The sequence below is a fragment of the Oncorhynchus mykiss genome, chromosome 12 (assembly GCF_057628025.1).
Source record: "Oncorhynchus mykiss isolate SJ-2025 chromosome 12, ASM5762802v1, whole genome shotgun sequence".
Taxonomy (NCBI): Eukaryota; Metazoa; Chordata; class Actinopteri; order Salmoniformes; family Salmonidae; genus Oncorhynchus; species Oncorhynchus mykiss.
In genome coordinates, this window is record NC_143033.1 from 36,781,202 (window position 1) to 36,808,689 (window position 27,488).

General features: G+C 41.8%; 1 protein-coding gene across 3 annotated transcripts in view; it reads left to right on the top strand.

Annotated features, from left to right (window-relative positions):
* The window catches only part of LOC110537515 (delta-sarcoglycan), a 345,704-nt gene extending 320,111 nt beyond the window's left edge, over positions 1–25,593 (top strand). For all 3 annotated transcript variants that reach the window (XM_021623618.3, XM_090192384.1, XM_021623616.3), the window contains exons 7-8: positions 19,873–19,996; positions 23,233–25,593. In XM_021623618.3, coding sequence (XP_021479293.1) covers positions 19,873–19,996; positions 23,233–23,412 — 304 coding nt within the window. In that variant the 3' untranslated portion in view covers positions 23,413–25,593. The remainder of the gene's footprint in view (positions 1–19,872; positions 19,997–23,232) is intronic.
* Positions 25,594–27,488: the final 1,895 nt, after the last annotated feature.

Genomic DNA, 27,488 nt, shown 5'->3' on the forward strand with positions numbered 1-27,488 from the left:
TCCACCACTATCACATATCCACAGTACTAAATCCATGTGTGTGTATAGTGTGTGCGTGTGCGTGTGTGTGTGTGTGTGTGTGTGTGTGTGTGTGTGTGTGTGTGTATGCATGTGTCTAAGCCAATATTTGTGTTGCTTCACAATCCCTGCTTCTTCCATGTTTTATTATCTGTTTTTTAAAATACAATTTTACTGCTTGCGTCAGTTATTTGATGTGGAATAGAGTTCCATGTTGTCTGGCTCTATGTAGTACTGTGTGACTCCCATAGTCTGTTCTGGACTTGGGGACTGTGAAGAGACCTCTTGTGGCATGTCTTGTGGGGTATGCATGGGTGTCCGAGCTGTGTGCCAGTAGTTTAGATAAACAGCTTGGTGCATTCATTCATTCACCTGTCATAAATAAAAGTAGTAATGAAGTCAATCTCTCCACCACTTTCAGCCAGGAGACATTACCATGCATATTATTAATATTAGCTCTCTATGTACATCCAAGGACAAGCCGTGCTGCCCTGTTCTGAGCCAATTGCAATTTTCCTATGTCCTTTTTTGTGGCACCTGACCACACAACTGAACAGTAGTCAACGTGCGACAAAACTAGGGCCTGTAGGACCTGCCTTGTTGATAGTGTTGTTAAGAAGGCAGAGCATCGCTTTATTATAGACAGACTTCTCCCCATCTTCTCCCCAGTACTATTAGTTTTTGAAATATTTAAGGCTAACTTACTCCTTGCCACCCACTCTGAAACTAATTGCAGCTCTTTGTTGAATGTTGCAGTCCTTTCAGTCGCTGTAGTATCTGATGTGTATAGTGTTAGGTCATCCGCATGCATAGACACTCTGGCTTTACTCAAAGTTAGTGGCATGTCGTTAGTAAAAATTCAAAAAAGCAAGGGGCCTAAACAGCTACCCTGGGGAATTCCTAATTCTAACTGGTTTATATTTGAGAGGCTTCCATTAAAGAACCCCCTGTGTGTTCTGTTAGACAAGTAACTATTTATCCACATTGTATCAGGGGGTGTATAGCCATAACACATTTGTTTTTTGATGTCTCTGTCCAGTCGTGACAACTTGTCAATGTTGTCACCGTAGTTGTCTCTCCCAGTCATTAGTTGTGGAAACTATTTTTTTCCCCACAAATCATCATGTATGGATTGCATCAGCTGATGAGTGATTACCCTCAATTCCTCCAAAAATGGGGCATCTTCATCTTCCATGCCAGGTAACCCACTGTGTCTAACCACCTCTGCTCTAAACATTTCTTCAAAATCAACAAACGGTTCTTTCAGTTTTTGAACACATTTGGTTATCTCTCCCCTATTGGTACCCTTAAGGAAAACATGGATGGCTCTCCATCCATTGGCCACATCTTGCTTTTCAACACCCACAGCTCTATAAACCTACACCATGTTCACGGTTGTTCAGACCAAAGGCTAGTAACTGTAACCCATCATGAAGATGTAGATTGTAGAGTTTCTTATAATGCTTCAAATGGTCTCACGTTTTTATACCCCCTTCTCGGGGATGTTTCAAAGTTTTCGACCATTCATCCAACTGTTTTGGAGATGCTGATTTATGTGTGTTTACTGTCACCGGAGGTTTCGCTTTACTACCTTTAACAGTCTGTGTTCTAGTTGGCCTAAGACATCGTTCATCACCGCTGTCAGAATCTGTTGACTCAAAGCCAGGCAGTGCTGACCAGATGCTTGAAACCCATCATTCTTGCGCGACTCAGCCTGAAGGTGGATTGAAGGAACACATGGTCCTCCACATGTTGGAGCCAAGTATGTTTTCACGACCCTTGCCTGTAATTGTTGAATTTCTTCTTTCAAGTTTTTGATTTGTGAACCAAGAGCTTTCAAACTATCCTTAACTCTCTGCAATGCCCTGTCATGAGCTGCAACATCGAGACCATCCTGACTGGTTGCATCACTACCTGGTACGGCAATTGCTCGGCCTCAGACCGCAAGGCACTACAGAGGGTGGTGCGTACGGCACAGTACATCACTGGGGCTAAGCTGCCTGCCATCCAGGACCTCTACACCAGGCGGTGTCAGAGGAAGGCCCTAAAAATGGTCAAAGACTCCAGACACCCCAGTCATAGACTGTTCTCTCTACTACTGCATGGTAAGCGATACTGGAGTGCCAAGTCTAGGACAAAAAGGCTTCTCAACAGTTTTTGATGGTGGTTCTTCTCCATCGCTCGTTGTGTTGATTTCATTATGTCCATTTGTTTATGTTTTCTCACTTTTGCAAATTCACTGTGCCATTGCAATATGGTTCAATGGGCATTTACCATATTGCAAATTCACTGTGCATTTGCAATATGGTTCAATGGGCATTTACCATCACAAATTTGTCATGCTATAAAAATCCTGCAGGAATGCGAAATTGACTGGCCGATGAACTCGGGATGGCTGGGCAGTGATTCTGGTTCCTCTCAATCGCTCATTAGGGTTGATTTCAGAATGTCACTTTGGTGATGGTACCTCACTGTTTAAACATATTGCAAATGGACAAGAGTCACCAGCAAGTCACCGTCCATCAGTCAATTAGATATCATTCTGACACCAAACTGATACAAACTGACACCAAACCCACGTTTTCCAACTCGCTTAGTAGCCAACTATCACATACTTCAGAGCTGGCCCAAAATTCACAACGCCTTCTGTTCAAACCATAATAAAAACTTTAAAACGTAGTTACGTTCTAGCTGCGGGTCCAGTTCTGATGTTATGTGTAGACCTAGCTGAGGCGACCCCGAATCCCAAGTTTCGGCTTGATAGGTCATTCGGTGCCCGAGCAAGACCCTAATTGGTGCTGAAAATCCACTTTTTTTCATGCCTTGCTACAGGGTCCTTGAATGAGCAATCAGACAGAAACATTGGGGTCCGTCTATATGGGCCGAGGCAGTCGTAATGCACCTAGTCTTGCAACTCTGGGACATTTCTAAATGTCGTCATTTTCGTGATGCATTAATGAATTGAAGTTTTTGCAAATGTACGAGGCTGTTTCTCGGTCCGAGAACCTTCTAGAGCCACGTAACTCACCACGCACTATCGACCTGAAGTAGAACAGGTTTCTAAAGTTTCGGAACTCTAGGTCTGACGGTTCTTTAAAAGTACCAACAAGGTTAACTAATGCAGACAGTGTATGTCTCTACGCACCCCAATGTATCCCTCCTTCCAAGCTGTGTGTGTGTGTGATTTAGTTTTTATTTGAAATTTTGTGGGAAAAATTACTGATTTACAGTTCATGGGGGTTGCCTAATCACACATATGAAGTTTTGGAATGATGTGACTTTTTCAACCCTTTGAAACAGACATTGTGACCCAATTAAAGGCACTTCCCGTTGGCACAGGAAGCTATAAGTAAACACATGTCTTGATTGAGATAGCCTCTTACAGAATCCTGAGTTTTAAGTCTTTAAGTTAAGAATTGACTGATCTACACAGGGTTGAATGCAGTGATTTTCACAATGACAGGTTATGTGTTTCAAACACTTTTAGGGTGAATTTAACCACTTCCGTTTGCTCCAGGAAGCTTAGAATCAACACACGTAGACCTCATAGTGGCCTGATGGACTGTCATCGAAGACAGGTTCATACGGCATTCATAACCCACATAGGCTTCAGGTTGAATTTAGGGGTGCAGGCAATGTATTCCTATGGGGAGAGAAGTCATTGCAAACTGTTTGATGTAAACACCTTCTTTTACCTGGTAAGGGTTAATGCCACACGGTCAAGGTTAGGCTTGCACGGATCGGGAGAACCTCGGGTACGTACCTGAGGTCGAATTGTGCTTCTCACCCTAACGGTTCTCTCACTGTCACCCAAAAGCAAATTACATTTAGGGCCAGGCTTCATTTTGGGCCTTCTTTTTTTCAAGGTCGCTGCACTCAGAGCGAGCTACGGTCAAGCGGGGTGTCTCGTTGAACTCGGCACAGTCTGGAGACTATGGTGATGCCATTTTTAGTGTTGATTTCAGAATGCCATTTTGGTGATGGTCCCTCTCCGTTTAAACATATTGCAAATGTACAAAAGTCAACTAGCAAGCCAGTGTCCAAAAGTCAATTAGATGTCATTCTGACACCAAACTGATACTAATTGACACCAAACCCACTTTTTCCAACTCATTTAGAAGCCAACTATCACATATTTCAGAGCAAGCCCATAATTCACAGCGCCTTCAGTTTAAAACATAATAAAAACATAAAACACATAGTTACGTTCTAGCTGCGGGTCCAGTTCGGACATTATGTGTAGGCCTATGTGAGGCGACCCCGAATCCCGAGTTTCGGCTCGATAGGTCATTCGGTGCCCGAGCAAGACCCTAATTGGTGCTGAAAATCCATTTTTTTCCATGCCTTGCTACGGGGTCCTTGAATGAGCTATCAGACAGAAACATTGGGATCCGTCTCTATGGGCAGAGCCGGTTTCAATGCACCTAGTCTTGCGTCTCTGAGACTTTTCTAAATGTCGTCATTTTTGTAATGGTCAAAATGAATTGAAGTCATTGCAAATGTACGAGGCTGTTTCTCGGTCCAAGAACCTTCTAGAGCCACCTAACTCACCACGCACTATCGACCTGAGGTCTAGAACAGGTTTCTAAAGTTTCAGAACTCTAGGTCTGACGGTTATTTTTTAGCTCGAACAAAGCTAACTATTGCAGGCACTGTCTGTCTCTACGCACCCCAATGGGTCCCTCCTGCCAAGCTGTGTGTGTGATTTAGATTCTCCTTGAATATTTATGCTAGTCATGACTGATTTACAGTTCATGGGGGTTGCCTAATCACACATGTGAAGCTTTGAAAATGTCTGAACATTTTAACCCTTCAAAACAGCCACTATGACACCATTTAAGGCACTTCCGGTTGGCACAGGAAGCTATAAATAAACTCATATCCTGATTGGGGTATGCCTTTACAGAACCCTGAGTTTTAAGTCTTTACGTTAAGAACTGAGTTATTTATGGAGGGTTTAGTGAGTGTGAGTTATTTCAGAAAATCACAGAAAATCACAGAAATCTCGCAGAGCTCCGCAGCACACTTTAAAAAGATTCGTATGAACACCCTGCAACTGGATCTGTAACTGTTTTTCTTTTTAAAAACACCTATTTTTGAACATCACCAATTTGACATTGTACGATTTCTCTTAAACGACGATAGATAAATGTCTGGTTCTTTTTTTATTGACACCGTAGGTTCCTTTACTTTGACGTGAAGCGGAAAAATTATTGCTCTATTTTCATTTTGGACCTTTAATCCCAGAAAAATGGCCATAACTCAAAAACCGTTGATGCCAAGACGCCATCTTGTTCGGGGCCAACTGCCCATTATGCCCGCTTTGAGGACAATACAGTGCCACTGACACGGCCCGCAACTAAAACATGCAGACTCTCCTTCACTGCAGCCGACGTGAGGAAAACATTTCAAAGTGTCAACCCTCGCAAGGCTGCAGGCCCAGACGGCATCCCCAGCCGCGCCCTCAGAGCATGCGCAGACCAGCTGGCGTGTGTTTACGGACATATTCAATCAATCCTTATCCCAGTCTGTTGTTCCCACATGCTTCAAGGGCCACCATTGTTCCTGTTCCCAAGAAAGCTAAGGTAACTGAGCTAAACGACGAGTGCCCCGTAGCACTCACTTCCGTCATCATGAAGTGCTTTGAGAGACTAGTCAAGGACCATATCACCTTCACCCTACCTGACACCCTAGACCCACTCCAATTTGCTTACCGCCCAAATAGGTCCACAGACGATGCAATCTCAACCACACTGCACACTGCCCTAACCCATCTGGACAAGAGGAATACCTATGTGAGAATGCTGTTCATCGACTACAGCTCGACATTTAACACCATAGTGCCCTCCAAGCTCGTCATCAAGCTCGAGACCCTGGGTCTCGACCCCGCCCTGTGCAACTGGGTACTGGACTTCCTGACGGGCCGCCCCCAGGTGGTGAGGGTAGGCAACAATATCTCCACCCTGCTGATCCTCAACACTGGGGCCCCACATGGGTGCGTTCTGAGCCCTCTCCTGTACTCCCCGTTCACCCACGACTGCATGGCCACGCACGCCTCCAACTCAATCATCAAGTTTGCGGACGACACAACAGTGGTAGGCTTGATTACCAACAACGACGAGACGGCCTACAGGGAGGAGGTGAGGGCCCTCGGAGTGTGGTGTCAGGAAAATAACCTCACAATCAACGTCAACAAAACTAAGGAGATGATTGTGGACTTCAGGAAACAGCAGAGGGAACACCCCCCTATCCACATCGATGGGACAGTAGTGGAGAGGGTAGTAAGTTTTAAGTTCCTCGGCGTACACATCACAGACAAACTGAATTGGTCCACCCACACAGACAGCATCGTGAAGAAGGCGCAGCAGCGCCTCTTCAACCTCAGGAGGCTGAAGAAATTCGGGCTTGTCACCAAAAGCACTCACAAACTTCTACAGATGCACAATCGAGGGCATCCTGTCGGGCTGTATCACCGCCTGGTACGGCAACTGCTCCGCCCACAACCGTAAGGCTCTCCAGAGGGTAGTGAGGTCTGCACAACGCATCACCGGGGGCAAACTACCTGCCCTCCAGGACACCTACACCACCCGATGTCACAGGAAGGCCATAAAGATCATCAAGGACAACAACCACCCGAGCCACTGCCTGTTCACCCCGCTATCATCCAGAAGGCGAGGTCAGTACAGGTGCATCAAAGCTGGGACCGAGAGACTGAAAAACAGCTTCTATCTCAAGGCCATCAGACTGTTAAACAGCCACCACTAACATTGAGTGGCTGCTGCCAACACACTGACTCAACTCCAGCCACTTTAATAATGGGAATTGATGGGAAATGATGTAAAATATAACACTAGACACTTTAAACAATGCTACCTAATATAATGTTTACATACCCTACATTATTCATCTCCTATGTATACGTATGTACTGTACTCTATATCATCTACTGCATCTTTATGTAATACATGTATCACTAGCCACTTTAACTATGCCACTTTGTTTACATACTCATCTCATATGTATATACTGCACTCAATACCATCTACTGTATCTTGCCTATGCCGCTTCTTACCATCACTCATTCATATATCTTTAAGTACATATTCTTTATCCCCTTACACTTGTGTCAATAAGGTAGTAGTTTTGGAATTGTTAGCTAGATTACTTGTTGGTTATTACTGCATCATCGGAACTAGAAGCACAAGCATTTCGCTACACTCGCATTAACATCTGCTAACCATGTGAATGTGACAAATAAAATTTGATTTGATTTGATTTGCCAAACCTACGCTCACCAAGTTTCATCTTCGAAGTCTTTTCCGTTTTGGAGATAAGGCCACGTCGTGATTCGTGATGTTTTGTACATTTGCAATATGATTCCATTCGCCCTCTTGTGGGATTTATCGGGACAGCGGAAAAATGACCAAAATGTGATTATTTCATAAAACGGAAACCGAATGTCCGTTTGATGACTTCCCGGTAGATCCGGCCCTGCCGCACGGCCCGACGCCGTCCGCAAATTTTTCAAACGTTTTCGGACGTCTGGTAAGGGACCGTACATTTGCAATATGGACTTGTATGTAGCCTGTATGTAGCCTCGCTACTGTTATTTTTCACTGTCTTTTTACTGTTGGTTTTATTTTTTTACTTACCTATTGTTCACCTAATACCTTTTTTTGCACTGTTAGTTAGAGCCTGTAAGTAAGCATTTCACTGGAAGGTCTACACCTTTTGTATTTGGTGCACATGACAAATAAACTTTGATCTGATTTGATCTAATTTCTCATCCCGTTTTCTTAATTCGGCTAATACAGTTAAAGACCACCGTGTCTTTGTCAAGGAATTAGACATTCTCTGTATATTTCCCCAAGCTTTTTGTTTATCAGACAGATTCCATTTTCCATCTTTGTCAATAATGATGGAATATTTCTTTATTATCTCTTGCCTACACTTCTCTACTTTGAAATGGTTCTTCATATCACTAGACAGTGAATTTAAAATATTTTTCACGCTCACATCCGGAGGAGCTGTTCTGCCCTTTTCTAGAGTGGTTTTCTCTCTTATTAACTTCAAAAGCTGTTTAATATATGTCTCTATCTTTATATATTTATTTAACCCCAAAAAATGTATATACAGTGGCAAGAAAAAGTATGTGAACCCTTTGGAATTACCTAGATTTCTGCATAAATTGGTCGTCAAATTTGATCTGATCTTCATCGAAGTCACATTAATAGACAACCATAGTGTGCTTAAACTAATAACACAGAAAATATTGTATTTTTCTTGTCTATATTGTATACATAATTTAAACATTCACAGTTTAGGTTGGAAAAAGTATGTGAACCCCTAGGCTAATAACTAATTGGAGTCCAATCAATGAGATGTTGGTTAGAGCTGCCTTACCCTATAAAAAACCCTCACAAAATTAGAGTTTGCTATTCACAAGAAGCATTGCCTGATGTGAAACTAGCCTGAAGCAAAAGAGATCTCAGAAGACCTAAGATTAAGAATTGTTGACTTGCATAAAGCTGGAAAGGGTTACAAAAGTATCTCTAAAAGCCTTGATGTTCATCAGTCCATGGTAAGACAAATTGTCTATAAAAAGTTCAGCACTGTTGCTACTCTCCCTAGGAGTGACTGTCCTGCAAAGATGACTGCAAGAGCACAGCGCAGAATGCTCAATGAGATTAAGAATCCAAGAGTGTCAGCTAAAGACATACAGAAATCTCTGGAACATGCTAACATCTCTGACCAGTCTAAAATACGTAAAACACTAAACAAGAATGGTGTTCATGGGAGGACACCACGGAAGAAGCCACTGCTGTCCAAAAAAAACATTGCTGCACGTCTGAAGTTTGCAAAAGTGCAACTGGATGTTCCACAGCGCTACTGGCAAAATATTCTGTGGATAGATTAAACTACAGTTGAGTTGTTTGGAAGGAACACACAACACTGTGTGTGGAGAAGAAAAGGCACAGCACACCAACATCAACACCTCATCCCAACTGTAAAGTGGGAGGAGGGAGTGGTGTATGGAGGAGGGAGTGGTGGAGGGAACATCATGGTTTGTACTTTGCTGCCTCAGGGCCTGGACAGCGTAACTATACTTGACAGAAAAATGAATTCCCAAGTTTATAAAGACATTTTGCAGGAGAATGTTAGGCTATCTGTCCACCAATTGAAGCTCAACAGAAGTTGGGTGATGCAACAGGACAACAACCCAAAACACAAAAGTAAATCAGCAACAAAATGGCTTCAACAGAAGAAAATATGCCTTCTGGAGTGGCCCAGTCAGAGTCCTGACCTCTATCTGATTTGAGATGCTGTGGCATGACCTCAAGACAGCAGTTCACACCAGACATCCCAAAAATATTGCTGAACACAAACTGTTTTGTAAAGAGGAATGGTCCAAAATTCCTCTTGTCCGTTGTGCAGGTCTGATCCGCAACTACAGAAAATGTTTGGTTGAGGTTATTGCTGCCAAAGGAGGGTCAACCTGTTATTAAATCCATTGGTTCACATACTTTACCACCCTGCACTGTGAACGTTTATACGGTGTGTTCAATAAAGACATGAAAATGTATAATTGTTTATGTGTTATTAGTTTAAGCAAACTGTTTTTGTCTATTGTTGTAACATAGATGAAGATCAGATCAAATTTAATGACCATTTTATGCAGAAATCCAGGTATATTCGAAGGGTTCACATACTTTTTCTTGCCACTGTATATACACTGCTCAAAAAAATAAAGGGAACACTTAAACAACACAATGTAACTCCAAGTCAATCACACTTCTGTGAAATCAAACTGTCCACTTAGGAAGCAACACTGATTGACAATAAATTTCACATGCTGTTGTGCAAATGGAATAGATGGAAATTATAGGCAATTAGCAAGACACCCCCAATAAAGGAGTGGTTCTGCAGGTAGTGACCACAGACCACTTCTCAGTTCCTATGCTTCCTCTGGCTGATGTTTTGGTCATTTTTGAATGCTGCAGGTGCTTTCACTCTAGTGGTAGCATGAGACGGAGTCTACAACCCACACAAGTGGCTCAGGTAGTGCAGCTCATCCAGGATGGCACATCAATGCGAGCCGAGGCAAGAAGGTTTGCTGTGTCTGTCAGCATAGTGTCCAGAGCATGGAGGCGCTACCAGGAGACAGGCCAGTACATCAGGAGACGTGGAGGAGGCCGTAGGAGGGCAACAACCCAGCAGCAGGACCGCTACCTCTGCCTTTGTGCAAGGAGGAGCAGGAGGAGCACTGCCAGAGCCCTGCAAAATGACCTCCAGCAGGCCACAAATGTGCATGTGTCTGCTCAAATGGTCAGAAACAGACTCCATGAGGGTGGTATGAGGGCCCGACATCCACAGCTTACAGCCCAACACCATGCAGGATGTTTGGCATTTGCCAGAGAACACCAAGATTGGCAAGTTCGCCACTGGTGCCCTGTGCTCTTCACAGATGAAAGCAGGTTCACACTGAGCACGTGACAGACGTGACAGAGTCTTGAGACGCCGTGGAGAACGTTCTGCTGCCTGCAACATCCTCCAGCATGACCGGTTTGGCGGTGGGTCAGTCATGGTCTGGGGTGGCATTTATTTGGTGCATGTGCTCGCCAGAGGTAGCCTGACTGCCATTAGGTACCGAGATGAGATCCTCAGACCCCTTGTGAGACCATATGGTGGTGCGGTTGGCCCTGGGTTCCTCCTAATGCAAGACAATGCTAGAACTCATGTGGCTGGAGTGTGTCAGCAGTTCCTGCAAGAGGAAGGCGTTGATGCTATGGACTGACCCGCCCGTTCCCCAGACCTGAATCCAATTGAGCACATATATTGGACATCATGTCTCGCTCCATCCACCAACGCCACGTTGCACCACAGACTGTCCAGGAGTTGGCGGATGCTTTAGTCCAGGTCTGGGAGGAGATCCCTCAGGAGACCATCCGCCACCTCATCAGGAGCATGCCCAGGCGTTGTAGGGAGGTCATACAGGCACGTGGAGGCCACACACACTACTGAGCCTCATTTTGACTTGTTTTAAGGACATTACATCAAAGTTGGATCAGCCTGTAGTGTGGTTTTCCACTTTAATTTTGAGTGTGACTCCAAATCCAGACCTCCATGGCTTGATACATTTTATTTCCATTGATAATTTGTGTGTGATTTTGTTGTCAGCACATTCAACTATGTAAAGAAAAAAGTATTTAATAAGAATATTTCATTCATTCAGATCTAGGATGTGTTATTTTAGTGTTCCCTTTATTTTTTTGAGCAGTGTATATTTATATAGCACCTTTTAAGGACTCAAACCTCTTCTAGAACACAACATGTCTCTGTAGGGCCTGGCTACCCATCAAACTTTTGTTCACTTCAAAAAGCTTGTTGAAGACTTACATTAACCACACCTGTAAAAATTGCTACTCAACTAGCAACTCACTTCTATTCAAAAAGAAGGTTTCACAAAAATAAAGGACTCTAGCCTTTTATAATTATTAATAGAGGACTTGAACCCCTATAATAGAGAACAAAGACAAAGGGCTCAAACCTTTTCATAGAGAACAAAGGATGTCTGTAATAGAACAAAGGATTTGAACCCTTATACATTGCAGATCCATATCAATGAGCATTTAGAGCCACATGGAGCATAAGCCACAAGCCTCCACCAACATATTATACTATACTATCTCGCAACCAACAAAACATGTAGGTACACACACACACATACACATTAATTGAAGTGTTGGGGAGGAAACAATACGTGTACTTTGAGAGACTGGAGCCGGTTGTGTATAAATTGCAGAGTTGGTGAGGTCACTAGTAATCTCAGCTCTGTCTCTTAAAAGAATATAATAGACAGAAGAATATCTACATGCACACCCACACACATACACATATAAACACACACGCATACACACACAGACACACATACAGTTGAAGTCGGAAGTTTACATACACTTAGGTTGGAGTCATTAAAACTTGTTTTTCAACCACTCCACAAATTTCTTGTTACCAAACTATAGTTTTGGCAAGTCGGTTAGGACATCTACTTTGTGCATGACACAAGTCATTTTTCCAACAATTGTTTACAATTGTTTACAGAGAAATTATTTCACTCACAATTCATTGTATCACAATTCCAGTGGGTCAGAAGTTTACATACACTAAGTTGACTGTGCCGTTAAACAGCTTGGAAAATTCCAGAAAATGATGCCATGGCTTTAGAAACTTCTGATAGGCTAATTGACATAATTTGAGTCAATTGCAGGTGTAGCTGTGGATGTATTTCAAGGCCTACCTTCAAACTCAGTGCCTCTTTGCTTAACATCACAGGAAAATCAAAAGATAAATCAAAATCAAAAAAATTGTAGATCACCACAAGTCTGGTTCATCCTTGGGAGCAATTTCCAAACTCCTGAAGGAACCGCGTTCATCTGTACAAACAATAGTACGCAAGTATAAACAACATGAGACCACGCAGCTATCATACCGCTCAGGAAGGAGACACATTCTGTCTCCTAGAGATGAACGTAATTTGGTGTGAAACGTGCAAATCAATCGCCGAACAGCAAAGGACCTTGTGAAGATGCTGGAAGAAACAGGTACAAAAATATCTATTTTCACAGTAAAACGAGTCCTATATCGATATAACCTGAAAGGCCGCTCAGCATGGAAGAAGCCACTGCTCCAAAACCGCCATAAAGATGCCAGACTATGGTTTGCAACTGCACATGGGGACAAAGATCGTACTTTTTGGAGAAATGTCCTCTGGTCTGATGAAACAAAAGTAGAACGGTTTGGCCATAATGACCATTGTTATGTTTACAGGAATAAAGGGGAGGCTTGCAAGCCAAAGAACACCATCCCAACCACGAAGCACGGGGTGGAAGCATCATGTTGTGGGGGTGCTTTGCTGCAGGAGGGACTGGTGCACTTCACAAAATAGATGGCGTCATGAGAAAGGAAAATTATGTGAATATATTGAAGCCACTACTCAGGACATCAGTCAGGAAGTTAAAGCTTGGTCTCAAATGGGTCTTCCAAATGGACAATGACCCCAAGCATACTTCCAATGTTGTGGCAAAATGGCTTAAGGGCAACAAAGTCAAGGTATTGGAGTGGCCATCACAAATCCTTGACCTCAATCCTATAGAAGGTTTGTGGGCAGAACTGAAAAAGCATGTGAGAGCAAGGAGGCCTACAAACCTGACTCAGTTACACCAGCTCTGTCAGAAGGAATGGGCCAAAATTCACCCAACTTATTGTGAAAAGCTTGTGAAAGGCTACCCGAAACATTTGACCCAAGTTAAACAATTTAAAGGCAATGCTACCAAATACTAACTGAGTGTATGTAAACTTCTGACCCACTGGGAATGTAATGAAAGAAATAAAAGCTGAAATAAATAATTCTCTCCACTATTATTCTGACATTTCACATTCTTAAAATGAAGTGGATATCCTAACTGACCTAAGACAGGGATTTTTACTAGGATTAAATGTCAGGAATTGTGAAAAACTGAGTTTAAATGTATTTGGCTAAGGTGTATGTAAACTTCTGTATATTTAGTGAGGCAAAAAAGTACTTAGTCAGCCACCAATTGTGCAAGTTCTCCCACTTAAAAAGATGAGAGGCCTGTAATTTTTATCATAGGTACACTTCAACTATTATTTTCCACAATAATTTTCAAATAAATTCATTACAAATCCTACAATGTGATTTTCAGGATTTTTTTTCTAATTTTGTCTGTCATAGTTGAAGTGTACCTATGATGAAAATTACAGGCCTCTCATCTTTTTAAGCGGGAGAACTTGCACAATTGGTGGCTGACTAAATACTTTTTTGCCCCACTGTATACACACCTCCTGACACACACACATATACCCCCACACACACAGACACACACTCACTTCACCTTCCACCTTACCCCCTAAAATAACTTAGTAAAGCCACAGACACAGAACTTCTCTCCCTCCCCCTGGCCCTGTCAGAGTGAGAGGAGAGAAGGCAACAGTGGGCTTACCCTCGCTGACAGGTGACACTGGTTATCAGCCCTGCCACCATGTACAGCGAACATTCTGACACCCATCAATCAAAAGGAACACACTATAAACACACAGTTCTCTCCCACTCCCTGACATCACCTCAAATATTTATTTATATACCCGGTTCTTGACATAGCTCACTCTAATATATTTACTGATGTACATATGATTCCTACTATATCTTGTGTAAATTCATTTGGTGTAGATACATATAGATTGCATTTGGATTATGTTACAGTGCTATTTGGGTTGTTAATTGGAGAAAGAGTGGAGAGAGAGACAGAGAGACAAGCAGAGAGTATTCCATGACAAATGTATAATATTGCTTCCAGAGATATGACTTTGTGTGATGACTCATCCATCATTTATGGCGCTTTTGAAATGATCATTTAAAAACGTTCTGTCAGAAAAGGACAGATCACTTTGAATGATGCTCCGAATCTCCTGCATACAATTCCCAGTGTAATTGTTGGTTGTAGGCTAGGGCTTTTTCTTCTATTTATGCATTATTTTATGACAAATGGCCAATTGAAAATGAGATATGGCCGAAACTATCCAATTACATTAGAAAGAGGGGTGAGCACAGTGGAGCATGAGTAAAAATCTCATCTTTACGTAATGTGTTGGAATCCTTGGCAGGTAAGAATTCAGGATCCCACCATGTTCTATTTTGAGTGTCATATTCTCCCAATCCCTGCAAATGTTATAGAATTTGACCAATAACCATCATCATATCTCTATGGTTGATGTTAATGTGTCATCCATAGGACATGTCCTTCTATTGAATGCATTTCTCACTTATGGCAGCAGAAAGGAGGTCAGGACTATTTGACAGATGTCCTGACCCGTTCTCTACACAGATACAAACAAAACAATATGACGCCTAGCCTGAGAACAAAAAAGCACCACAATAACTCCTTGAACATGGAATGTGCTCTCAGAAAGTAATGTGACATTAAGCCATAAATGTCTTTCTTTGAAAACGGAGCCGCCATTTATCCAGATTTATTGTTTGACCGCTATAACTGTTTTACCTTTGAGCAGAGTTTTGGAGGTAATTTGTAATCATTAAAACAAATGCTGTGACTGTAGTTGGGAGTGCTGACCCAATGGGGTCAACCACACTACAATAAGCCCCAGACCTGTCAGACAAACCACCTTTTTAAAGTATATATTTATCAGAGTAATTGATCCTTCGCTAAACCCTCCCCAGAGTTTTAGGGAACCAACCACAGTACTCAAATGGACAGCAACTGTCGCCTGTAACGTCTGCATCCAACTCACACTCTCAAACACGTAGATCCCATGAACGCAGCTCACTTTCCAGCCCCCTTTTCAGCTCACATTCTCAAACACGTAGATCCCCTGAACGCAGCTCACTTTCCAGCCCCCTTTCCAGCTCACACTCTCAAACACATAGATCCCCTGAACGCAGCTTACTCTCCAGATCCCAATCACCTGAATTCTGATCACCTGTTCACACAACTGTATGTCATTATCACATACTATTTACTTCAGTTCTTTGCACCCCATCATTGTAAGGTATTGCTTGTTTTCTGATACATTTCTATTCGGAGCACTGTGTTTAGTGTAATGCAATCTTCCTGTGTACAATAGTTTTTGCCTGCCTCACTAACGGTGGCTTTTGCCTATTCCCTGCCTGTACTTTAGCCTATCAGATTTCCTGTTATCAACCTATTGCCTGATCTCCTGGACAACGTTACTAGCCTTTTCCCTGCCTGTACTGTTGCCTTTTTGGACCCAGCTACATTCATCCTCCTGTGGTCCTTTACAAATAAACACCTGCAGCGCCCTGCGCTTGAAACCAGCTCTCTGTCTTCCATCATGTTCATTACATCACCGAGTCTGACACCTCGGACAAGCCCACATTTAAATCGCATGAAAGCCAGTGAGGGCAATGGCAAAAACAGATCGTTTTTCAAAACATGTATGTTTATATAGATACATAATTGAACAGTGCACCAGGAGATGCACATCACGTCTACCTCAGCCTCTTCTATTATTCCCAACACAACCTTCATTTCTTGGTCAAGCGTCTGATTAGTTGACTCTCTGTGATCCTGAGACAATGCCAAGGATGCTGTTGCTGTAACGTTGTGTCTTGTAATCTGTTTTATTTTCCCTCCAGAAGCATCTGAGGCACACAGCACACCCCGACCCTGAATACAGATAGACAGCCAGGCTGAGGCTCACAATCATAGGCTTTTCAAAGAGGAAGAGCACTTTGGGCTATAAGATTAATGCATGGGAGTGGTTGCTTTGATTTTCATAACAATAAATGCTTTTTGAAATTCCTTTTTTTCTGAATCTAACCAATGATGGTATAGTTATTTTTGTTTCGACTATTTTCCGATCACAACATGGCAACTAAACCCAACATGAAATGTTTTCTCCTTTAGTAGAGATAGTCTGACGATGTTTCTCATCCTCCTACACTGACGTCAAACTCCAAACAAAGTAGTGTCATGTTGTGTTGATCCTCTTTCAAAGGACATGATGTACCATCACAGCGTTATTCTGTTGATCTAAGTTTTAGCAGACACACTTAGAGCAAAAACATAGAAATGTTTGCAAATTTATATTCCCTTTACTCAGTACTTTGTTGAAACACCTTTGGCAGTGATTACAGCCTTGAGTCTTCTTGGGTATGATGCTACAAGCTATCCTTTACTCAGTACTTTGTTGAAACACCTTTGACAGTGATTACAGCCTCTAGTCTTCTTGGGTATGATGCTACAAGCTATCCTCTCAAGCTCTGTCAGGTTGGATGGGAAACCTCGCTCCACATATATTCTTCAGGTCTCTCCAGAGATGTTTGATTGAGTTCAAGTCCAGGCTCTGGCTGAGCCAGTTAAGGACATTCAGAGACTTGTCCCGAAAGCCACTCCTGCATTGTCCAGGCTGTGTGCTTAGGATCGTTGTCTTGTTGGAAGGTAAATATTCACCCCAGTCTGAGGTCCCGAGTTCTCTGGAGCAGCTTTTCAAGGATCTCCGTTCATCTTTCCCTTGATCCTGACTAGTCTCTCAGTCCCTGCCGCTGAAATACATCCACACAGCATGATGCTGCCACCACCATGCTTCACCGTAGGGATGGTGCCAGGTTTCCTCCAGACGTGACCCTTGGCCTTCAGGCCAAAGAGTTCAATCTTGGTTTCATCAGACCAGAGAATCTTGTTTCTCATGGTCTGAGAGTCCTTTAAGTGCCTTTTGGCAAACTCCAAGCGGGCTGTCATGTACCTTTTACTGAGGAGTGGCTTCCGTCTGGCCACTCTACCATAAAGGCTTGATTGGTGGAGTGCTGCGGAGATGGTTGTCCTTCTGGGAGGTTCTCCCATCTCCACAGAGTAACTCTGGAGCTCTGTCAGAGTGACCATTGGGTTCATGGTCACCTGACTGACCAAGGCCTTTCTCCCCGATTTCTCAATATGAACTTTTTTTTTTTGCATTATTCTAGGTCTGACAACACTGCATCCTTTAAGTTATTTTGACCAGTTGCCATTTTCTGCAAATAAATGCTCTAAATGGCAATATTTTTATTTGGAATTTGGGAGAAGTGTTGTCATTAGTTTTATAGAATAAAACAACATTTGTAATTTTACTCAAAAACATACCTATAAATAGTAAAACCAGAGAAACTGATATTTTTGCAGTGGTCTATGTACATATATATTTTAAAATTTTTAACAAAAATTCTAAAACCTGTTTTCTCTTTGTCATTATGGGGTATTGTGTGTAGATTGATGAGGATTTTTTCCCCATAACTTTTAGAATAAGTCTGTAACGTAACAAAATGTGGAAAAAGTCAAGGAGTCTGAATATTTTCCAAATGCACTGTATGTTACAGTAACTAACATGCTTGTGCTAGGTAAATGGTCATTTGGAACACAACTACAGGATTAATATGAGTGTTGGTACATAACCTTCACTCATTCACTAGCAATGTGACAGCCAGGCTTATATGGGCATTTGATGAAGGAACACTTTGTCCATTAATGAAATCCTTGAATAGGATTGTGCAGGGGAGAGACAAAAAATGGAAGAGTCTAGTGATGAAAATAACCACACATCCCTCCACCAATCATCTGTGCTTTGATTCAAGGGGAAAATGTTTGATATTTCCAATTACATTCTTAGATGGTGAACATCTCCTAGATGTTAAACACATCTCCTCAATGTTAAATATCCTCAACATATCTGTTCACACACTCTTCATTCATCTTCATCTCAGTGTACAACTTAAGACCCATTTATACCTGGTTCTAACATGCGTCCTTTGTCCTGATCTTGTCCACATTCTGATTGTGCCCGTCTTTTCAGACGTGTCTAGACATGATATTAAAATGTGTCTCTTTTCCATCCATGCTGACAGGACTTCCTGGTCCCTCCCTGTATGCAAGTTAATTGATATATTTAAAATATACATATATTTATTAGTTTACTTTAAGACACATTGATTCCATAAGTAAATTGTCAAAAGAAGCATATTAGCACTAGGTATAAAAATGGAATTTTTTTCTCTCAATGGCTGAACATTGCAGAGATTGCAGTGTGATAACAGTTACATGGCCTCTCATTTAACACCTGAGGTGTAATTTAGGGTTGTGTCTCAGTCGCTAGATGTGTAGCCTGTTTTGACATCCTGCCCACATTATTTCCAACTGCCTGAATCTTATAAGCGTTTATTGATTTCCCAGTGTCATTGCACAGCATTCGGTGGCCATTATGTTCTTATAATAATAACCCAGGCCACTTTGTTGTCTTTTCTGTCCTCTTTTTTCCAATGTTAACAAGTCAGATGGCAGTAATAGCCTAGAATATTATAATATGATATATTTAAGCAATAAGGCCAAAATACCACAGCTTTGGACTGGTCTTAGGCACGACACATCGCGGAGTGCCTGGATACAGGCTTTAGCTGTGGTATATTGGCCATATATCACAGACTCCCGAGGTGCCTTATTGCTATTATAAACTGGTTACCAACATAATTAGAGCAATAAAAATAAAATGTTTTGTCATGCACGTGGTATACCATGGCTGTCAGCCAAACAGCATTCAGGGCACGAACCACCCAGTTGATAAAATATAATAAAAAAATATAATAATATGATACAGTATATAACATAATAATACACTACTAGAATATAGTAATATCACAGCAATATGTAAGGGACATTTGATATAATTCATGATCCTTCATCTAGCATTCATCTCTCTCCCCTTCATTATTTAAATGTTTAAGTAAGGTCAACCAAACCCGTTTGATATGAATAAAGATGACAGCTACTTATTGGAATATAAATGCTGCTAGTTGTTTGTTTGGCCATGTGATCGATACTTCATTTCCTTGTTGGGCAGCGGCTGAGGCTGGCAGGGGCCAGAGAAAAACTTCACCTGCAGCCACAACCTCTTATCCTAGATTACTGTTTACTGTCTCCATATCTTCGTTCCAGGCTCTGGTTCATATCTCCATTCACTGACTGAGGAATAACAACACTCCCCAAAAGTTATACTCTGATATGAAATCCTGAGACAATGGAAGCCCATTATACTATGAACAACAGACACATGTTATTGTATGAAGAAAAACGATTAGCAAAAGTCATGATGTAGTGAATACACCTGACACTTTCACTTGATGTTTGTTTTTCTGTTTGTGTGTCATGTGTTTCAGTAACAGCAGTCGTAGCTACCAAGGGGCATACTTTTTCTGTTTTCTCCCAGGCTCTATCTTGGATATTCTTTACTATATATTGTCATTGTTGGAATTGTCTCTTCTCTCTCTTCCAGGCTGGAGTCTCCCACGCGGTCGCTGTACATGGAGGCCCCTAAAGGAATCCAGATCCTAGCAGAGGCAGGGGACATCCAGGCCACGTGTAGAAGTGACCTACGCCTGGAGTCCAAAGACGGAGAGGTAGGGGACCCATTTTCCCAACTTTTATCTTTTCATCTTTCCATCCTCCTCCCTTAAAGTAGTCATTGATCTAAAGGATTTCACTCGATAGCTTTCATTTTCAAGTTATATCAGATCAGTTCATCACTGATGTCATGAAGGAAGGAGGTCAGGAAGGAAGTAAAGCTGCATTAAGAGTTCTCACAATGTGTATACTCTACATCTGTATATCTGTCTGTCAATGTTATGATGTGAGGAAAATGTGAATGAGGGTAAAACTTAATTTGTCGTATTATTGCCCTTGTTCCGAAGTTTAATGATGATATAACACATAAACAGAGGCCCCTCTCCATTTTATGGACTTGATGTGACTTATATCAGACATTTTAGTGCTTTGTCTGTGATCTGTCTGTGAGGTGTCTGCACTCACACTCCATTTGAGAAGCCTTCCAACTGTCCATGTGTCACCTGCCTGATGTGTGGACAGACACCTCACAGACAGCTCTCGCTCTCTAGGAGCCCCTTGACACTTCCAACCACAATTAGTGGTGAGGTTTGCCTATTAGAGACCTGCCCATCCCCCAACCTTTCTCTCACTGCAGAGATTTGCTCAATAGCAGATGTGTGGAGAAGTCAGCTGAGACTCCCTGCTTAAGTGTTCCAGGTCATTTGATGGGAATGCTTCCCCCAGGCGCCTGATAATGACTCCTTTTACCTTTTTATGTATGGAGCAGTTCCACTCCCGGTCGGGCAAATATACAAGCCCAGTCCCGGGAGGGCGAGGGGGGTTAGAGAGATGGGATTTAGACTGGGTGGATGGTAAAGTTGGGTGAAAGAGAAGAAATACCATTTCAAATGGTAATGTCAAATTAAAGTTAGAAGTTATTGCTGGAATTGATAGGTACAGTCTTAGGAAAAAGGGTTCCAAAAGGTTTTTCCGGCTGTCCCCATAGGATAACCTTTTTGGTTCCAGGTAGAACCCTTTTGGGTTCCATGTAGAACCCTCTGTGGAAAGGGTTATACATGGAACCCATAAGGGTTCTACCTTTAACCAAAAGGGTTCTATGTGGAACCAAAAATGGTTCTTCAAAGGGTTCTCCTATGGGACAGCCAAAGAACCCTTTTAGGTTTGAGATAGAAGAAAAGGTGCTAAGAGTGTAGCTTAAACGCCTGGGTATAGATTTGTTCATCTTAAATCATGAAGGAGCGCTCAGAGATGAGTTAGGTGTGTGACCGTTAAGAGGTTATTGCCTGTAATGGCTTTGTTAGCCGATAGCCACTTTTCTTCAGCCCAGAAGCATGGCAGAGATGCCTTTAGCAAAATGTAGAGTTGTGTTTTGTTTTCTACAATGAACAGATCATGCAAACCAAACAGATCTACAGTATATTGTCAACAGTGCTTTGAGTGATCTATCATCTCAAGCTCATTATAATTGTCTTGTTGTTAGGTAGAGGAGGCTATACTTGGTGATTTTTGAACAAATACATGGGTGGAGTCACACACACAGTTCTCTCTCTCACGCTCTCTCTCTCTCTCTACTCTTTCTCACTAACTCAGCAACCTACTCACCTACACATACTGTACAGTGCCTTGCGAAAGTATTCGGCCCCCTTGAACTTTGCGAACTTTTGCCACATTTCAGGCTTCAAACATAAAGATATAAAACTGTATTTTTTTGTGAAGAATCAACAACAAGTGGGACACAATCATGAAGTGGAACGACATTTATTGGATATTTCAAACTTTTTTAACAAATCAAAAACTGAAAAATTGGGCGTGCAAAATTATTCAGCCCCTTTACTTTCAGTGCAGCAAACTCTCTCCAGAAGTTCAGTGAGGATCTCTGAATGATCCAATGTTGACCTAAATGACTAATGATGATAAATACAATCCACCTGTGTGTAATCAAGTCTCAGTATAAATGCACCTGCACTGTGATAGTCTCAGAGGTCCGTTAAAAGCGCAGAGAGCATCATGAAGAACAAGCAACACACCAGGCAGGTCCGAGATACTGTTGTGAAGAAGTTTAAAGCCGGATTTGGATACAAAAAGATTTCCCAAGCTTTAAACATCCCAAGGAGCACTGTGCAAGCGATAATATTGAAATGGAAGGAGTATCAGACCACTGCAAATCTACCAAGACCTGGCCGTCCCTCTAAACTTTCAGCTCATACAAGGAGAAGACTGATCAGAGATGCAGCCAAGAGGCCCATGATCACTCTGGATGAACTGCAGAGATCTACAGCTGAGGTGGGAGACTCTGTCCATAGGACAACAATCAGTCGTATATTGCACAAATCTGGCCTTTATGGAAGAGTGGCAAGAAGAAAGCCATTTCTTAAAGATATCCATAAAAATGTCGTTTAAAGTTTGCCACAAGCCACCTGGGAGACACACCAAACATGTGGAAGAAGGTGCTTTGGTCAGATGAAACCAAAATTGAACTTTTTGGTAACAATGCAAAACGTTATGTTTGGCGTAAAAGCAACACAGCTGAACACACCATCCCCACTGTCAAACATGGTGGTGGCAGCATCATGGTTTGGGCCTGCTTTTCTTCAGCAGGGACAGGGAAGATGGTTAAAATTGATGGGAAGATGGATGGAGCCAAATACAGGACCATTCTGGAAGAAAACCTGATGGAGTCTGCAAAAGACCTGAGACTGGGACGGAGATTTGTCTTCCAACAAGACAATGATCCAAAACATAAAGCAAAATCTACAATGGAATGGTTCAAAAATAAACATATCCAGGTGTTAGAAAGGCCAAGTCAAAGTCCAGACCTGAATCCAATCGAGAATCTGTGGAAAGAACTGAAAACTGCTGTTCACAAATGCTCTCCATCCAACCTCACTGAGCTCGAGCTGTTTTGCAAGGAGGAATGGGAAAAAATGTCAGTCTCTCGATGTGCAAAACTGATAGAGACATACCCCAAGCGACTTACAGCTGTAATCGCAGCAAAAGGTGGCGCTACAAAGTATTAACTTAAGGGGGCTGAATAATTTTGCACGCCCAATTTTTCAGTTTTTGATTTGTTAAAAAAGTTTGAAATATCCAATAAATGTCGTTCCACTTCATGATTGTGTCCCACTTGTTGTTGATTCTTCACAAAAAAATACAGTTTTATATCTTTATGTTTGAAGCCTGAAATGTGGCAAAAGGTCGCAAAGTTCAAGGGGGCCGAATACTTTCGCAAGGCACTGTAAGTAAATAAAATACCCTCTGCCTTTATCTTCCCTTGTCTCCTCTTGGTCAGATCAATCTGGACGCACGGAGGATCAGGCTGCTGCGTCTGCCGGAGGGCAAGGCCTCTCCATCGGGGACCACCTCCAGACAAACTGTCTATGAGGTGTGCGTCTGTCCCAATGGAAAACTCTTCCTCTCACAGGCCGGGAAAGGCTCCACCTGTCAGATCAGCAACAACGTCTGCCTCTAGAACACACACACACACACACACACACACACACACACACACACACACACACACACACACACACACACACACACACACACACACACACACACACATGCACACACACAAGCACTGAAACATACACACACATACATGTATACTGAAACACACACACACATTGAAACACACATACACTTACACATACAGATCATACCAACACACATTGTTATCAAACACACACACACACACACACACACACACACACACACACACACACACACACACAGAGAGAGAGACACATACACAGAGACACTCACACACACACAAAGTGTTCTGTCCCTCCTAACAACCCTCTGGCAGAAACTGAGAGGGATTCTCCTGCGATTTACAAAGAGACACTCAGAGTGACAATGTTCTGTTCGCTGTCCTGAAGACAATTTCAGTACCAGAATCACTAGGGTGATCACCCACATTTAGAAACCCTGCAATATCCTGCCATTTTACACTTTTTGCTTGAAGTCATCTACCACACGTGGTGATAGAAGGCTCATTGCTATTTTGTTCTATGATTAAATTTTTCCAGTTTGTTAGCAGTTCTAACAAATATTGTCTCTTGTTTTGAAACATGAAGTGTGTGCCAATAGTATTTTCTTTTGTGAATGATTTTGATTGTCAATGTGTCAAGCTTGGTAACACTTGCATATCATGTCAATTCACGTAAATGTCGACTTTATAGAATCATGAAGAGAACAACAGCAGCACAGATTTTTAACCCACACAGCTAAGGGAACATTATGGTAAACATTGAGTATATCTCAATATATACCAGAGTATATACTGTATATATACCATAAATACCATAGAGAGCATATCTGCAAATCTGTGTATGCGACGAATAAACTTTGATTTGATTTGATGGAGATGTGATGGTCTTCATAGGTGATCACCCTACCATTTCCTCGTACTGGGACTGAACCATTGTGACCCACTCTGTTCAAAGAGGGGAAATTGTGCCTGTGCCTTATATCAATGCACTTGTGGCAAGGAGAAGCACATCACACAGACTTTATTTTGTTAATGAGTACATTTGATTTTTCCTTTCGGTTAAATCCGCTTTGTGTGTAGAGGGTGGGAATGCAAAGATATCTGACTCACCCAACTGCATGCACCCACACCCTCTTTCACCCTCTCCTTTTCTCATATTTTTTCAGTGGTTTAATCCCTTTACCAATATGTTGGCCCAAATATTATTGTCAAACACATGTTTTTTTTATATAGTTTATTTGTAAATACACAATCACATCTGTGTGTGTCAAGGACATATCCTCGATAAATGGAGAATATGCTCTTTTGCAAATTCAAGCTTTTATATCATGTGTTTTTGTAAAAAAAAAAAAAAGATTGAATAAGTAAACATCTTGATATTCTACAGGTACGCATGTATAGTGTACAATGTTTGCCTTTTGGGAGAAGTGATATTGCTTTTTCGTTATTTTGGTCCTCTTCTTTGTGTGAACTTCTCACATGCTGAGCTCAATAGTAAATATGAATCCTAGCCCATTTTGTTTGGCAGTTGGGGATGAGGTCTTTGCATTCCTCGTGTGTTGTGTGGAATTTGTTCTACTAAAAGCTTTTTTTTGCCTTTTCTCGACTGTGTATTTGGCTCTACTTGTTCAATGATGCTCAGAGTAACCGACACACAAACCAAAAAGTGGAGGGGCCACTACTATGACTTGATACGTAGTCATCTTGTACAGTACTCATTGAGTACTTGTCCTTAGCTCCCATACACTGCAATCCTCCTGAAGCAATCTGAAGTGAACAGTGTCTGTGTTCAAGTTTATTAGAGAGAAAATGGATGTACTCAAGTCCACTTTGCCTTGCATCGACGTCCTCTTCCTTTACTCCATTTCAATGGGGCTGTTTGCCTCAGCTTAGACCACTCGTTATAAGTGCAGCATCCCTGCTGAGGAAAGCAATACAGTCTTCAGGAGGGTTTTTACAGCTGGGTTTTTACAGCTCTGTCAATGTTGTGCTACTGTATATTCAAGAGATGTTACGTTTTGTATTGGCTCTGTAAAATGTTATTTTTTCTCCACATAAAAGCCTTTTATTAATTTAGATTTCAGACGCACACACTGTAAAATGCCACTGAGTATTGCTGATAGAATATAATAAACTAAATGTCAAGATGACTGAAGCATTTCCCCAGGCATATTGAATTTGGTCTGTTTTATACAGTTATTGTTGTCTGAAAAGCAGATCAGTTGACCCAAACTACAGCATTCTTACATTTCAGTGTTCTGCACCATAGAAAAGTTATGACACAGACACACACAAAGTGTACAAACCTGAGTGTGTCCAGTGCTAATTGACTAGATCAGAGGACTGTATCAACACCACTCAAATTAAGTTTAACTCCCCTTTTCCTCCTCATTATAGAGACAGACTGTCCAAAGTGTTTGATGTGTGTTTTGATTGTTTAGGAACAGGGCAAATGGCTGCCGTGAGCCTCATTAGCAAGTATTTGCTAAGTGCCCGGTCACTGGTTGCCTCTGCCACAACCCCAATAACAGGATTGCAAATCATTAAAAGCGGCCCTAGTCCTCTACTACTCTCCTGTCCACTGCACATACATGTCATTCTGACTCCAGTTATTAGATTGTCTCTGTTTGTAATTATAAAACAGCGTTTCCAAACCCCAATCCTCGAGTACCCCAACAAACTCACCTGATTCAACTCATTGAGGGCTTGATGACTAGTTGACAAGTTGAATCAGGTGTCCATGTCCAGGGTTACAACAAAAATGTGTGCTGTTGGGGGTACTTGAGGACTGGAGTTGGGAAACACTGCTCTAAAATATATACCGATCAATGACAGTGCTTCTGGGTACACAAACGAATAACCACTATTGTGGAGGACTTCCTGTAGAATTATTCTAATGAGAGACACTGTTAATCATTGCCTTCGTTCAAGTCTGTCTTCTGGCCTACTGAAAGAAGACAAAGGATGGGGGATGGGGGACTTTAGAATCAGATTTTCCAAAAGTGCTTGATCAACACAGTTCACACTTAGCTTGAGAAGGATTATCTAAGACCCTTTACATGTTTTGTGAGATAATTTCCCTGCAACTATAGCAGAAAAGCAAACTCAAAAGTCTCATAAGGGTCCATCATTTGACAATAGCTACAGTATGTTTCCTTTAACTGGTCCAGTGATTTTTGGCATTTCTATTTAACTTTCTTAAAAAAAAAGTTGTTTCCATTACCCATTTAGGAAAATTGCGCATTAAGAAATTGGCGACAGCCTGTATGCCCTTCCACCTATTTGTTTTATTTCTCAGGTTGCCCGCAAAAGCCAGCATGGATAGAATGCAATAATTGACTAATATTTGCCATATTCGAATGAAAAATTATCATGTGTCAACGTATCACGGTCCGTGCCATGGGGAAACTTGCACTCCTGTAGATCTGAAATAATTGGATGCTGATACTTGCCAGCCAACCAGAAAAGCAAGGCAAAGTAATTCAGGCATTCTTGGAAGTCAGGACAATCCTTGTCCTGTAAATCATAATTTATTCAAAAAATACAGTTTCCATCACAGTTTTTACAATAAAGAAAGTTAGACAAAGGAAAATACACCCCTGTCGAACAGATAAAAATGTGTCAATCTTTAGAAAACGTATCCTATATCTGCCATTTCCATCATCTCAATTTCTACTTTTTTTGCGACATTGCTGAATAAACCTGGAAATTGAAACGTTCCTAGTGTCTGTCTGGCAGTGGTACTCTTATAGACTGAGAGTGACAGACGTCTTCAAACATACACAGTTTCTCTGTTATGATGGGGATATAATTATATATGTTCAATAGGCTAACCGCCAGTGGCTCAAGACACAGAATGATATATATCAGAGCTACCATTTTACAAATGTTTTGGGTGTTCTAAACGTTAGCTATGTGTTGTCTCTCACACCTCTCCAATTGAACGAGATCTAATGAGCTAAAATCAGGACATTGAATGCCATATCTGGGGCGGCAGGGTAGCCTAGTGGTTAGAGCGTTGGACTAGTAACCGGAAGGTTGTGAGTTCAAACCCT